Here is a 15830-nt window from a genome sequence, read left to right on the forward strand (position 1 = left end):
AAGAAGCTAAGTAGACTTGAACATGTTCTCTGTTGAGGGAAAAGAATCCGTGAACAGGGAGAGATTGAAGGTAAAGTAACGAAGGAGGGACTTGGTGCAGCTGCTTAAAAGGATGAGCAACTGTGATAAATGGGGTATCCTTTCAGGTGGAACAGTTGTAGCACATTCGGGGTTGAAATTGAAACAACTTTTCATCTGCACTATGAGTAAACAATAATAATAATAAACTTTCATTTCCTTTTTTTAAAAAATTAATTGACAGTTTTATATCTGTTTCAGCCTAAGATTCTTCTAGTTGTTTAAAAACAGTTCATATCTTTTACATGCTGCTGATTGGCAAAGTTGGCTTGTTACTTTTCATGAAATATGTACCTAAAAAGACAGCTAAATGAGCATTTAAATTTCTTTGACTATTTATTATTCATTAATGAATGCATGAAATTAAACACTTTTCATTCTAACCATCTTTTAAAAATATTTGTTGCAGGGAAATTTGCCTAAATATTCCCATAACTCCCTGATGGTTCAGGCAATAAAGACGAACCTGACAGATCCGGACATGCACGTGCTTTTCTTTGATGTGGAAGCGCTGATCATCCAGCTCCTGACTGAGGAAGCCTCTAGGCCGAACACCGCGCTTATTTCCCCAGAGAATCTGCAAAAAGCATCTGGCAGCTCAGACAAAGGGGGCTCTTTTCTAACTGGAAAACGAGCAGCCGTTCTCTTCCAACAAGTGAAAGAGACGATCAAAGAGAACATAAAGGAACATCTCCTCGATGACGAAGAGGAGGATGAGGAGATAATGAGGCAGAGGCGGGAAGAGAGCGACCCTGAGTATCGGGCCAGCAAATCTAAGCCGCTGACGCTGTTAGAATATAATCTGACAATGGACACCGCGAAACTGTTCATGTCCTGCCTCCACGCCTGGGGTCTGAATGAAGTTCTGGATGAAGTTTGCCTCGACCGCCTGGGAATGCTGAAACCCCACTGCACAGTGTCCTTCGGCCTCTTATCCAGAGGAGGTCATATGTCACTGATGCTTCCTGGTTATAATCAGCCCGCTTGTAAACTACCACACGGGAAAGCAGAAGTAGGAAGGAAGCTGCCACCATCTGAGGGAGTAGGAAAGGGGACTTACGCAGTGTCCCGGGCCGTCACCACGCAGCACCTCCTGTCCATCATATCTTTGGCGAACACCTTGATGAGTATGACCAATGCAACTTTCATTGGTGACCATATGAAGAAGGGCCCTACCAGGTGGGACCAGATATTCTTGGTTTTATTCTTATGTTTTTAAAGAAAAGAGAAACCTATTTTATTTTGTCACTTCTTATTCCTTTTTTTTTTGGGGGGGGGGCATTTTTGTGTCATCTCAGTATTTCCCCTCTAAGTTTTGAAATACAATATGCATGACTTAAAACATAATCAAATTGTACCTTTTCATCTGTACATACTTAGTAGCTATCTAAAAAAAAAATTGGAATGAGAAAGGTTAGATTTCAGCCTTAATAAATAAATTGCAGACTAGCTCCCCAGTAAATATAATCTTAGATTGTATCTACTTAACAGTTGTGCTAACATTTAATTCTAAATATATATTTGGTTAGAATGCTGCTCCTCATTGTGACCCATATGTAATGAGTGATAAGTGTTCAGTGATTGGGCTTCACAATTTTGTGAGAAGTACAGTCAGAATTTCTCAATGGGAAAAGAGAAAACAACTTTTTTAAGTGCGGGAGAGTATTCTTTTCATATTTCTGGAAGACTTAACTTGAATTGCTATTTCCCATTTTCCAGAAGTCATGAAGACAGCTTTTTAAACCCTGGTTTTATTATACTTTACTGAGAGCTGACCATATTTAGAACTAAAAAAATAATAATCTAACAGATACTAAAGTAGTACTTACCTTGTGTCTGGCTCTGTTGTAAACTCTTTACAGATATTATCTCCTAACTGCTGTTAACTCTGTAAGGTAGGTTCTCTTAGCATCTGTGTGTTACAGGTAAGAAAGGTGAGACACAGAGAGGTGAATAACTTGTCCAGGGGTGTGCAAGTAGGAAGTGGGAGAGCCAGGATTCTGAAGGGGATAGTCTGCCAAGATTTCTTAATGCCCTTTTTACCTTTTTCAGATTTTAGAGCTGAATTCTCTGAAATGCAATGTATTGTTCCATATATTCATGCGGACCAATGATATGGGGTGGACTGAAATATATCAGCTTGCTCATATTGAAGAATGAAGGACTAATTATGATATTTACCTATGTCAGTGGTAGTAAATTAAAGTGTTCATAAATGTTTCTTATATTAGTATAAAGCATAAATTGTAGATGTTATTGCTATTTGCAAGTAAATTACTTAAATTACTATTATTAAAATCGGAAATGGAAAATGTTAATAGGTACAAAACAAAAAACCCTATTTTTTTTTTAGAACTGCAAGTTGAAAATGTCCTATGTGTGTTTGTTTCGCAATTCATTTGGAATTAGAAAGCTTAATATTTTAAATAGCTCTGGAATTATGAATGTATACATATACATGTATTTTCTTCTTCTTTTTAAAGGCCACCTAGACCAAGCACCCCAGACCTGTCTAAGGCAAGGGGTTCCCCTCCAACTTCCAGTAATATTGTGCAAGGACAGATTAAACAAGGTAAAAATAAATCTCATTAAGTAATTGACATGACATTTCAGCTCTAGAAATCGAGGAGGCATAACTAATATATAATCATAACATTTTGTTTGTCTCAGGTTGTTAAAAGAGAGAAAAGTTGTTATATTCCAGATGTAAATATGGATAATTAAGATGTCAGTTAAAAATAAATTTGATTTATTTACAAATTGATAAATGAGCATATTTCACATAATTTTATTGTACTGTCTTTGGCCTAATTTTTATACATTAGGGGCACCTTAACTTGACGTTAGTGCCTTAATTGTGTGTATCTTGAGTCTATAAAATAGATCTGTTTTTTAACTGCATTTAGAGATGTTTAAATTCATATTTCCATACTAGGGCCCTGCTGCCATTTGCCAGTACTTCATGCATTGTAATCCACAGGTGGAAATTCCTTTTATTTAAGTCATTATGTACCTTAACTTTTATCTATAGCTTTGTTTTTTCATTAGGGGATAGAACAGAGCTTGAGTTTTTCTTCCTTTATTATCTTTTATACTCACTTTAAGACTGACAAGTAAGCTGATCAGACTGGGGGAGGGGGCACTTCCTCTTAGAGAGCTTCGCTTTAGGCTAGGGGTGAACGCCCGCTCTCACAGAATGTGGTGGACGTGAAGAAGTAAGCAAGGGTTGGGTTGATGGAAGTTCTGTTAAATGGTGACATTTGGGGATGTTCTTTTTTTTTTTTTTTTAGATTTTAAAGAGTCAATAAATAGGTATACGAGATTTGTTAGATGAACAATAGGCCTCCAACTTCATATCTGCAATTGGCACCTTTCCTAGATTAAGTACTCTTCTCTCTCAGCTGATTGTTTGCTATTTACTTTAATTTTCTTAAATGGCATGCTTGGTTTTTACTTTTAGGCATTGTGTGTTGCCTTCTCATTATGGCAGATAAGTCCTCCACTCTCTATGCCGGCTGCTGGCCTTAATTTTCCAGCCCCACATGGTCACCCTCTGCTTTCTCTGCCCTCTCATCAAACCTTTACACTCATTGTCTAAGAGTATATTAAGTTACATAGAAGTTTTGATTAGATAACTTTTTATAGTTGTGTGTGTGTGTAAAAATACACACAGACAGGTACACAAAACAGAACATCCAACTCAGTGATTTTTACAAGCTAAGCACCCTTGGAACTCTATCCTTGGACAAGAAATAGAGCGTTGCCAGCACACCAGAAATCTCCTACCTGTTCCTTCCAGTCAGTGTTCCTTCCCCTTCCAAAGGTAACTGCTATCTTCACTTTTAGGAATTCTTGCTTTCCTTTATGGTTGTACCAACTAAGTTTAAACCCCTAAATGCTGTAGTTTAGTTTTGCCTGTGTTTCGAATTTTATATGAATTCAGTCAGTCACAGGCGAAGAATTCTTTTGTGTTTCCTCCTTTTGTGAGAGTTATCAGTGTTGTTGCATGTGACTACAGTTTGTTCATTTTTGTTGTTTATTTTATTGTGTAGTATTCTGCTGAATGACTAGACCACATTTTATTCATCCATTTTTCTGTCAGTAGACATTTGGATTATTTCTGGTGTTTGGTTTTCATAAATAATTCTGTGAACATTCTTATATTTGAATCTTGGTGTTCATTAAAAGCTTTTCTGTTCTGTGTGTAACCAAAAGTGGAATTTCTGGAATTTCAGCCTTAGTAGAGAATGTTAACATGATTTTGTAAGTGAGGGACTAATATACATCCATCAAACTGGCTAAGGTGAAAAAGATGGAAAAGACTGAGTTAGCTCAGGATGTGGATCAGTGAGACCTCTCATCTGTAGCTGACAGGATATCCTAGCCAACACTTGATAGTTTCCATCTTTTTCACTTTAGCCATTTTGGTATGACTAATATATTTAATATATCAATATTTTCATTTTGATTATTATTTTTGTTTCCTGTTTAAGAAGTTATCCTGATATTCCTACTCTGATATGAAGATACTCCTATTTTCTTTTCGAAGCTTTATTATTTTTACCTTTCTCATTAACATACATAACCTACCTAGACTTTTAATTTTGTATATTACATGAAGTGGGGGGTCCTCTTTCAATTTTACTTCCATATTATACCAAACGAGTCTAGCATGATTTATTAAAGAGATGATTCTTTCCTCACTGCTTTGCAGTGCCATCTTTGTCGTAAACAAAATGTCCTTACGTGGTGATCCATTTTGGGCTGTTTGAGCCCATTCATTTTTTTTTGTTTTGTTTTGTTTTTGTTTTAAGGTATATATTTTTTATTGAAGTATAGTCACTTTGCAGTGTTGCATCAATTTGAGCCCATTGATTTGTTTGTATATCCTTGTGCCTTAATTACTGTAGCTCTGTGATAATACTTGATATTTAATAGATCGTCTTCCCACCTGTTCTTCTTAAAGAGTGTCTTGACTATTCTTGTCTCTTTGAATTTCAGTATAAACTTTAGAACCAGTTTCTGAATTGTCACAAAGGCCTATTATGATTTTAACTGCAGTTTTATTGAATTTATAGATCATTTTGCAGAGAATTATTATCTTAATGGGATTCCCTCGTTTAAGCCATCAGCTTGATATATCTCTGTTTATTTAGGTCTTATTTAACTACCATAACATTTTTATAGTTTTCTATGTAGAGATCTTCTATTTCTTCTGTTAGATATATTCCTAGATATTAGGTTTTAAAAATAACCTTGTAATTGGTATTATATTTCTTCATTTTTTATGCCCCTGATAGAGAAATGCAGTTGATTTTTGTACACTGACCTTGTATCAAAGAATCTTGCTCAATTCACCTATTATAGTAATGATTTTCTGTAGATTCCTTTAATCATTTTTAAGCTTTCATAATTATGATATTTCCTATATGATTTTACAGATAATTTTAAGAAATTAACTCTCAATCCTTTGCCAGTTGTTTATCATCAATGTATGCTGGATTTTATTGTGCTTTTTTGTATCTATTGTGGTGATTATATAGTTTTTTTTACTCTATTAACATAATTTTGAACATAAACCCAACTTTGCATCCTAGTATAGAACAAATCTTGTTGTGATGTATTATTATTCTCTTGTAGATTGTTGCAGTTGGTTTAATATTTTTTGTTTAGGAAAAATTTTTCTTTTTTCTAATGTCCTTATAACATTTTATGTTATTCAGATTTCAGAAAATTAATTGGAGAATCTAACTCTTTTTCTATTTTTAGATAGAATTTGTGTAAGATTGGCATTATTTATTTCATAAATGTGCAGGGAAATTTGCTGGATTTAGACCTAGGATTTTCTCTGTGGAGAGTTTTAAAATTCTGGGTCAATTTCTTTCATTTTTATATGACTCATCAGGTTTTCTGTTTCTTCTTGTGTCAGTTTCATTAAGTAGCATATATTTAGGGATTTTTGCAGTTCTAAATTTTCAGTTATGTTTGCATTAGAAAAGATAACATTGTCTTATCTTTTTAATTTCTTTAGTATCTGTGGTGATGTCTCATTTTTATTTATGATCATAGTCGTTTGTATCTTTCTTTTTTCTTGATCAGTCTTACCAGGGCCTTATCAATCTTTTTAGTCCTTTTAATGAACCATACCTTTGTTTATCTTTTCTAGCACATATTTTTTCCTATTTCACTGAATTCTGCTCTTTATTTACTTCCTACTTCCTTTGGACTCAGTAAGCTATTATTATTATTAGTATTAGTATTAGTATTAGTATTAGTATTAGTATTAGTATTATTTACCTTCTTCAGATTGATGGTTACCTACTGATTTTTGGCCCTTTTTCCTTTAGAGTGTATACCAAAAATCATACCATCTGTAAAAAAGGCCAATTTTACTTCTTTTCAATTGGTATGTTTTTTATTTTTCTTATGGTATTGCACAGGTTAGGACTTACGGAAAGATGTAGAATTGAAATTAAAGCAGACATCCTTGCCTCATTCCCAATTTTAGGGATAAAGCATTTAGTCTTTTACTGTTAAGTATGATGTTAGCTCTTAGATGAGGTGGATATTGAGGAAGTTCCCTCCTGTTCCTGGTTCATGGAGATTTTATAATTATGAATGGGTGTTAAAGTTGGACAGATGATTTTTCTGCATCTGTTGAACTTCTCAAATGAATTTTCTCTTTTATTTTCTTAATAAGTCCAAGTACCTTGACTTTTGAATTTTAAACAACTTTGCAATCCTGGGGTAGATCACACTTGGTCTTGATGAATTATTCTTTTAATAGATTGTTGGGTATAATTTGCTAAAATTTTGTTAAGAGTTTTTACGTGTGTGGTCATGAGGAATGTTGGTCTGCAGTTTTTATGTCAGTAATGTCTTTGCTCAGTTTTGGTAACAGGATAATGCTGGTCTCACAGAATGAATTAGGATGTTATCCCCTTGTGTCTTCTGGAAGGGTTTGTGTAGACTTGATACTTTTCTTTTTTTTTTTTTAATTTGAACTGTTTTACCAGAGAAAGTATGTAGGCATAGAGTTTTCTTTATGGGAAGTTTTTAACCACAAATGTAAATGTTTTAATAAATAATAGGTATTTAGTTCTTTTAATTTCATCTTGGGTGGACTTTGCTAGTTTGTGTCAAATTTATTGACAAAAAGTTAATAATCTCTTTTCCTTATAATATCATCTCTGTAGGATTTGAAATGATATTCCCTATCTCATTTCTGTTAGTCATAATTAATGTTGGGTTTTTTTTTTCCTGACCAGTCTGGCTAGTATCTTAGGAGTTTTATGGCTCTTAACCAGCTTTAGATTTCATCAATTTTTATCTGTTCTTCTGTTTTCTATTTAATTTATTTCTGCTTTGATTGTTATTATATCATTTCTTCTGCTTTAAATTTGCTCATATTTTTTAGTTTTTTTAAGGTAGAACCTGAGGTCATTGATTTGAAACTTTTCTTTTTTTCAGTAGAGTGAGTCAGCTGTACAAATTTTCCCCTAAGTACAGCTTTAGTGGCATCCCACATACTTTGATATGTTGTCCTTTTAATTTTTTTCTTTTAACCATGGGCAATTTATTGGTGAGTTAAATTTGCAAACATTTGGGAAATTTCCAAGTATCTTCCTGCTACTGAGTTCTAATTTACGGTCAGAAAACATACTTTGTGTGATTTGATCCTTTGAATATTGAGACTTGTTTTATGGCTCTGAATATGATCTTTCTTAGTCAGTATACTTGTGCGCTTCAGATGACTGTGTATTCTGCTGTTGTCAGATCAAGTTGCTTGAGAGTGTTCAAGTTTAGTATATACTAGCTGATTTTTCTGCCCATTTGGTTCTATCCGTTAAATAAGGATATTGAAATCTGTGGCAATTGTGGATTTGTTTATTCCTCCTTGTAGTTCTATCAGTTTTTGCTTGATGTATTTTGAAACTGTCTTTATTAGGTGTGTAAACCTTTATAATTGTTATTTCTTACTGATTTTTTTTTGTCATTATGAAATACCTCTTCCTTGGTAATACCCTTTGTTTTGAAATCTACTTTGTTTATGATAATATAGCCATTTCAGCATTTTTGGTTATTTAACAATGGCATGGCATATCTTTCCCATCCTTTTACTTTTAACCTATTTGGGTCTTTATATTTAAAATGTATTTCTTATAGGCACTCTGACCTGCTTTTTAACTGGGGCATTTAAACCATTTACGTTTAATGTGATTGTTGATATGGTTAGATTTGAGTTGCTCATTCTGCTATTTATTTTTATCCTTGTCTCATTTGTTCTTTGTTCCTTTTCCTTTTTCTGATCTCTTTCAGATTAATAGAGTATTTTTTATGATTTTATTTTATCTTCTTTATTGGCCTATAAGGTAATTCTTTATTTTGTTATTTTACTGGTTATTTTAGAGTTTCTAGTCTACATCTTTAACTTAAAGTGTATCTGCAGTGATACTATACCACTTAACATTTATTATAAAAACCTGACAATATTATACCTGGGTTTCTTACTTCCTAGCTTTTATGATGTTTTTGTCATGCGTTTCATTTTTACATAAGTTATGAAACTCACAGATCATTATTATTACTTACATTTAATGATCAATTATATTTTAAAGAAGCTTTAATAATAAGAAAAAAATAAATATTTACGCATATAGTTACCATTTGTTATTCTTTATTGCTTTGTATAGATCCAGGATTCTGTCTAGTATGATTTTCCTTCTGCCTAAAGCACTTGCTTTAACATTTCTTGTAGTGAGGGTCTGCTATTCCTTCAGCATTTATCTATCAGAAAACATCTTCATTTGCCTTTGATTTTTACAGATTTTTTTGGTATATAATTCCAGGTTGACCGTTTTAATCTTTCAGTACTTACGGATGATGCTCTTTGTCTTCTCGCTTGTATTGTTTCTAACAAGAATTCTCATGTCATCCTTCTCTTTTGTTCCTCTGTGTGAAGCCTTTACTTTTACTTTTACTTTGGTAACTCTTGCTGCTTAAGATTTTTTCTTTGTCACTGGTTTTGAGCAATTTGGTTATGAAGTGCCTTGGTGTAGTTTTCTTCATGTTTTTGTAGCTGGAATTTGTTGAGCTTCTTAGTTTTATAGTTTTAATTAAAAAAAAAATTCAACCATTATTTCTTTGCATATTCTTTCTGTCCCCCCACCCCTTAGGGGACTCAAATTACATGTGCATTAGGCCACTTGAAACACAGCTCACTGATGCTCTTTTTAATTTGGGGGCTCTTTTTCGTCTCTGTTTTGATTAGGTGGTTTCCTTTGCAGTGTCTTCAAGTTCATCCATCTGTTCTTGGCAATGACTTACCTGCTATTACACTCATCCAGTATATTTTTCATCTCAGACATTGTGGTTTGCATCTTAGAATTTTGACTTGGGTCTTTTTTTTTTAATTTTTTGTATTCTCCTTGTCTAACTTTTTAAAGATATATAGATTCCATTTATAATAACTGTTTTAACATCCTTATTTGATAGTTCTGGCATATCTGTCAATTATGGGTTGATTTTAACTGTTCTTTTCCTCATTATGGACTTTGCTTTCCTGCCTCTTTGCATGCCTGGTAATCTTTGATTAGACGGCAGATATTTGAATTTTACCTGGTTGGATACTGAATATTTTTGTATTTTTATTAATCTTCTTGAGCTTTGTTCTAGGATGCAGTTAAGTTATTTGAAAACAGTTGGATCTTTTTCTGGTCTTGCTTTTATGATCTGTTAGTGGACTTGGAGTATTGCTCCATCAAAGACTTGTTATTTCCCATTACTGAGGCAGAACCTTCCTGAGTGCTCTGTTAAATACCCTCCATGAACTGCAAATTTCCCAGTTGGGCTAGTGGGAGCAGGCACTGTTTCTGGCCCTTCAATAGTTTCTTTCCCCAGCCTCTAGTGGTTTCCTTCAACACGTGTGCTGATCAGCACTCTGCTGAATACTCCACGGGGACCTCTGAAAAACTTTGACCTTCTCAGCTCTTCTCTCTGTTCTAGGAATTCTAGCTGCCCTGGTTTCCCAAGACTCTCAGCTCTGTCTCCTCAACTCAGGGAAACTACTGGGCTCCTCCTCAATTCGCCTTTATTTTTCTTGGCCTAAAAACTCCCTCAAGGCAATAAGCAGGACAATCACTTTGTTTCCCAACTCCTGACTCTCAGCTCATCATTGCTTGATGTCCAATGGCTTGAAACTATTGTTTTATGTATTTTGCCCCTTTGTTTGTTTGTTTTAGATGGGATTATAAATTTGTTTCCTGTTACTTCATCTTGGCCAGAAGCAGAATTTCATTTCCCTTTTACTTTCAAAAATATTCTAAATATACTGTTACTTTATAAAGTAAAAGTTCTTTATGTTGTGAAGACTTTTAACATTTTTAAAGCATTATCTCATGGAGAGATGGAAACAGGCTCACACAGACTTGTTTAAAGTCTGGCTAGTTCTGGAGGTATGATGAAGACACAACCAGAATCTTTTAACTCTAGATCCTGTGCTTTTTCTACAATAGCATATTTTCTGAATTCATTGAAAATATCTTCCAGATGTTACAATACAAATCAGTTCAAGGTGTATTCTCCTTCATTTAGCTGATTTAAAGCTTCATTTAAGATTGATTCCTGTTAGAGAGATGATTTGTTGTCATCATCATCATCATCTTTATTATCATTCTTTATGGTTGATGTTTCTTTTTGGATTACATCTTTCTCCCCCTGTAATCATAGTAGATACAAGCTTTCCAGTATAGTTTGTGACGTTGTCATGATGAGTTACCAGATTAAGTTGCACTGACCAAGGCTCTTTACCCCTAAACATTTTAGTGCATATTTCTTAAGAGTTAAAGTGTGCATGAATAATATAGTTGACAACTTCAGTGCATTTCATATTTTTAAAAATTGAGATACAATCAGTTTACAGTGTTGTGTCAATTTCTGGTGTACAGCATAATGTTTCAGTCATACATATACATACATTTGTTTCCATATTCTTTTTCATTATAGATTACTACAAGCTATTGAATGTAGTTCTCTGTGCTATACAGTATAAACTTGCCAAACGACTACGTTTTTGGTAACGGTCATGCAGCCCTAAATCTGCCCATGGCTTTAGGCTTTTCTGTATTCTGACATATTGTACTTTTCTTTATTAATTCAGTAATCTCATGGCATAAATCTTTGATCTGTGTCTCTCAAAACTGCATCTTTATGTTAGTAATTGCATCTTCACTCAGTGGTAGCTGTGGAGGCAAGTCTAGGCAACTTAAAGATTTTAAATTGTGTTACTTATTTGTAGTTTTATTTTTCAGAAGTAGATTCAATTTAGGTTGTCTAAATTTAGAGGTAAGAGGTCGTCATTGATAAATTATCTCAGGAATCATTTATGAAAATTAAACAATAGTTACTCACCATTCTTTTCCGGGATCTGTAGCAAAAAACTTGGAGTACATGTATCAGGCCAATGGATGGACCTGAGAGCCCCTTAAAATTTTATGTTTGAACTTATGTACCTTTAAAAGAAAAAGCTATAGCTATAATTTAACTGCAAAAGCTCTGACTTTGGTCTGCTGTGGAAGCTCAGAGGGCAAGGACTTTTTTTTTTTTTTGATTCACTGATTTATCCCAAGTGCTTGGTAGGAGCGCAGTAAATATTTGTCGAATGGAATGAATGAATCTGTAGATACTTTCTCTTTATGCTTCTAGAGTCAGTATGTCAGTAAGTAGGAACCTAGGCTACAAGGGCTGATAAAAGAGATAGATCCCTGCCTTCAAGGAGCTTGTGTCTACCGGAGGAGATCAGAGGAGTACAGTTTATGATTTTAATTGGCTACTTACTTGCTTTTCCTATCTTTGTCTAATGTTTATGATCTTTACCTGCCATAGAGTAGGCACTTACTAAGTGTTAATCAAATGAAAGAAAAAATTAATAACCTTTATATATCTAATTCACGTCAGTGATTATGTTACAATTTTATCTTTCACTGTAATGAACTCTCTCCACAGGAGTTTTGATCTTGCTCATTTATTTATGTTGGATATTAGTAATGAAAGAGACCATTTACAGAAGGGTGTGTGTGTGTGGTTTTTGTTTGTTTGACTCTTTGGCTGAAGTTATAGGCCAGCATAAAATTATCACTGCATCTGAACTTACTCCAATTCTGATGTGAGCCAGGAGTGATCTAGAGGCTAAGTACTATCACCATGTTTTTCAGACATCATCAGCACTTTCCCTTTGTCAGAGTACAGTCTTGGGCTGTGTACTCATTCTGCCCTATGGTAGGTCCCTGTCCTTCTTACTGCCTGGAACTTTGTATTCCCTCATTGCCCTTAGCTGTTTGGGTTCTTCTTTTACAGTGTTTGGAGGATATCCTTTTTTCCTTATGATGTTTGATTAATGATTTATCCTAATGCTTCGTGTTGATTGAAAAGATGACCAGAATGCCTGTCTACCTAAGATAAAAGTGTAGACATAAGAGAAGTTTACAAAAAGGCAAATGTGGCTCTAAGATCTCTATATTGGATGGCATACCCAGTGTAGGACGCCTTCATGGGACATACATGGTGATTGACTCTCAGTTTCCTAACTTGCAATTTTTTTATGTTCTCTCCTCTGTCCTCCCCCTCTCAAAGCTTCACGATTGTCATATAACACTTTAGATAAGGTGATTCATTGTTAAATAATTTTTTTTTAGTACTTAGCTCTGCAGAAACTTTTTTAAGCATTGCATTTGGTTTTCTCTACTTTTCTAGGTTTTGTTTTCTTTTCCCCCTTCTGAAAAATGTATCAAGAGGGCTATTAGTTTTTATCTATTGGGAGGATAGTGAAGTTTAGACCAATACGTAGAGAGCGCTTGCTACCTAAAGTATGTTAACTTTCTTTCCTATGTAAATATATATTTAGTATCACAATGGCGGTTGGGAAAAAAGGAGTTTAGAATCAGATTTCAAATGAAGACAGAAGTAGATCTGTTCAAAAACAGAAACTATGGATATTGTAATATTGAGTACTTACGTATATGCCATTTAAAATTTGTTTTCTTTTTTGTTTTGCGGGGAGGTAATTAGGTTTATTTATTTACTTTAGTGGAGGTACTGGGGATTGCATCCAGGACCTTGGGTGTGCTAGACTTGCGCTGTAGCACTGAGCTACACCCTCGCCCCTGTATATGGCATTTAAAGGGAAACCAGCGCATATGTGTGTGTGTATATGTTGTCACACAAGTTAGTTTATCTTCATCTATCCCTTCACGTGAGAGTAAGCAGTTGGGAAGAGGCCCTTAGCCGCAACATTACTTAAAGAACTTTCCCAGGTAAAACAGTAGAACTTGAGTCAGTTCCGACCCCACGTTGAAGCTACGCTGAGACTTTTCCCTTGTGTTTACTGATCCTTAATAAGAGAAGCAAATTGATAGTTGACATGGCAGCTTTTCTGTTTTAAGAAATTAAATGCTTTCTTATGTTTTATGGTGTAAATCTTGATGTTCAGTGCCACCCATAACTTATTCAGATTTATTATGTGTCATTAAATCTTGAGCTTTTTATTATGGTAGTGGTGCTTTTCTAATTTCTGTTACTGATTTTTTCTGTTTGTGGACAGCATAAAACTGTCTAGCAGTTTAATTTCAATATTCTCAATGAATTATGAAAATAGTTCTAGATTTTGCAGTTTCAGTTACGTCGTCTGAATAAAGTGCTTTTTGTTGGTGATGCAGAGATTTTTAAAGCATAGTAAATCTGATTCCTTGATTTCTGTTACAGTATTTAAAAAAAATTTTTAGTGCCCACAGAATAATATAAATGGCTTTTTCTGTAGACAATCTCATTTAAACAGGACTCCAAAAATAAAATATTCTAATAATCTGTTTATTTCTCAAATTAAAAATAAAGTTACATATATTGAACATTATTCTATTCAGACATAATCTTATTCTAGCAGATCTACCATTAGCATCTCTAGTTTCTTTTCTACTTGTGATTTAGAGAAAACGTTATAGTTTAATCCTCCTTCTTCTTTGCCCTGGCTACGGTCACGATCACTCAGTCATGGACTTTTGTTTATTTATATTGAATTTTCTCACCTTCTCATTCTAGTGCTCTTTCAGAATTAATGATAAAGTCAGATGAAGTCAACACAGCCTTTTCAGAGATAATAATTTTTCTCCTTTATTTAAAGTGAAATTATAAAAAAGCCTCAACTGTCAGAAACCACCAGAGAAACTTTCTCGAACAATTTTGGTGGCATGAAAGCTAAAACCTAAAAATTTAGTCCTTGCCACCAAAGGCTTACCAACTTTTTGCGTGGGGAAGTAAATATTTTATAGGCCACAATAACTGAATTTGTAGTTAAATGATTTTATAAATGAAAAATTATTCAATGGAGTATATAGAAATATTTGGGATTTCTTTGCAAGATTACAGTGGAATCCTTAGATCTTATGAAATGTGCAATTAAGAGTACTTATTTCTTTGATAAGCATAAGCATTATAAAATACTTGTAATTTCAGAAGGAATAAAAAACAAGTCTGATACAGTGAAAAATTATGATTTTTTCAGATAAAACTTCTATGTGTGCCAGATGTGCTTCTTAGGGTTTATGGAGCTGGATTTCCTGGCTTTTATTACTGCTCATTTACTTATCTCCGTTCTCCTGTTTACCTCACACGTGCCTGATTGACATTATGATGCATTCGTGTGGAAATTATGAAAAGTTGTTTTCATGCAGCTGTCCTGTAGTTACAAAAGAACTTCACTGCGTGAAAAGCAAACATATCATTCAGCAGACAATGCTTAATCTGTTCAGGAGCCCAAACCTATTGCTGTTCAATGACAGAAGAAAGGAGAGGGATTAATTTGAAGATGCTTGTGCATGACATATGGTAATTTCTCCATAGGAAGGAAGTGTCAAATGGTGACCTCTAAATCTTAACATTGACCTCCAGTTGTAGAATGTGTGAGCCATACGGTCCTTTTGCCTTTTCATGTGATAATTTAAGCTGAACATCTTCCAGGCAACATAACTTTTGGGGGGGAAGGGGTTGTTGTATCTGTTCTGTAGGGATTATAGTATTCAATGTAATTATTTTAGAATATAAGACATTTGTATCATAAAAATATTTTTTAAACTCCAAAGGATGGAGCTATGTTAGATTCTTCCAACAAGAGTTAAGTATATTTAACTTAACTTAAAGTTGTTATATTTTTACAATTTTGTATAATTTACAAGTCGGTATATTTTGAAGTGAGTTCTTAAAAGATGAGTGTAGAAAATTGACGTGATCTCAGTGAATTATTGGTTTGAGATATTAAAAATAATTTAGACATAATGTTAGGAAATAAATTATTAGAAAAATGTAATTGACAATCTGAAAACCAGCATAAACTCTTCATTCTGTGATACACTTTAAACATTGAATTACATTTTTGTAAATTCTTAATGTGTTTGTTGACATTTTTTTCATTGTAGCCTTAATTATTTTAGAGCTGTTTTCTGCATTAGTTGACACACCTATCAACTATAACATTAAATAAATTTTGGTTTTAAGAGGAATTTGAGCTACACTATGAACACTGTTTAATGAAATATATCATTTCACTGCTGTAATCCTTAACGATCATGCTCTTCTGATTAAAACATCATTTTTCAGTTCTACATTTACTATATTTTGCCGATTTTGTTTTTCATTCTTCACTAATACTGAGCTTTTTTTTCAGAAACCTCTGTATCTCAATTCTCTCCCCTTTCTTTCTTCTA

General features: G+C 33.8%; 1 protein-coding gene across 5 annotated transcripts in view; it reads left to right on the forward strand.

The window, feature by feature from the left end:
• WDR7 (WD repeat domain 7) overlaps positions 1-15830 on the forward strand; it is a 276960-nt gene that overhangs the window by 64491 nt on the left and 196639 nt on the right. For all 5 annotated transcript variants that reach the window (XM_010961322.3, XM_010961325.3, XM_010961324.3 and 2 more), the window contains exons 16-17: positions 488-1257; positions 2562-2650. In XM_010961322.3, coding sequence (XP_010959624.1) covers positions 488-1257; positions 2562-2650 — 859 coding nt within the window. The remainder of the gene's footprint in view (positions 1-487; positions 1258-2561; positions 2651-15830) is intronic.

This window comes from Camelus bactrianus, chromosome 30 (genome assembly GCF_048773025.1).
Source record: "Camelus bactrianus isolate YW-2024 breed Bactrian camel chromosome 30, ASM4877302v1, whole genome shotgun sequence".
In the NCBI taxonomy this organism is placed as follows: Eukaryota; Metazoa; Chordata; class Mammalia; order Artiodactyla; family Camelidae; genus Camelus; species Camelus bactrianus.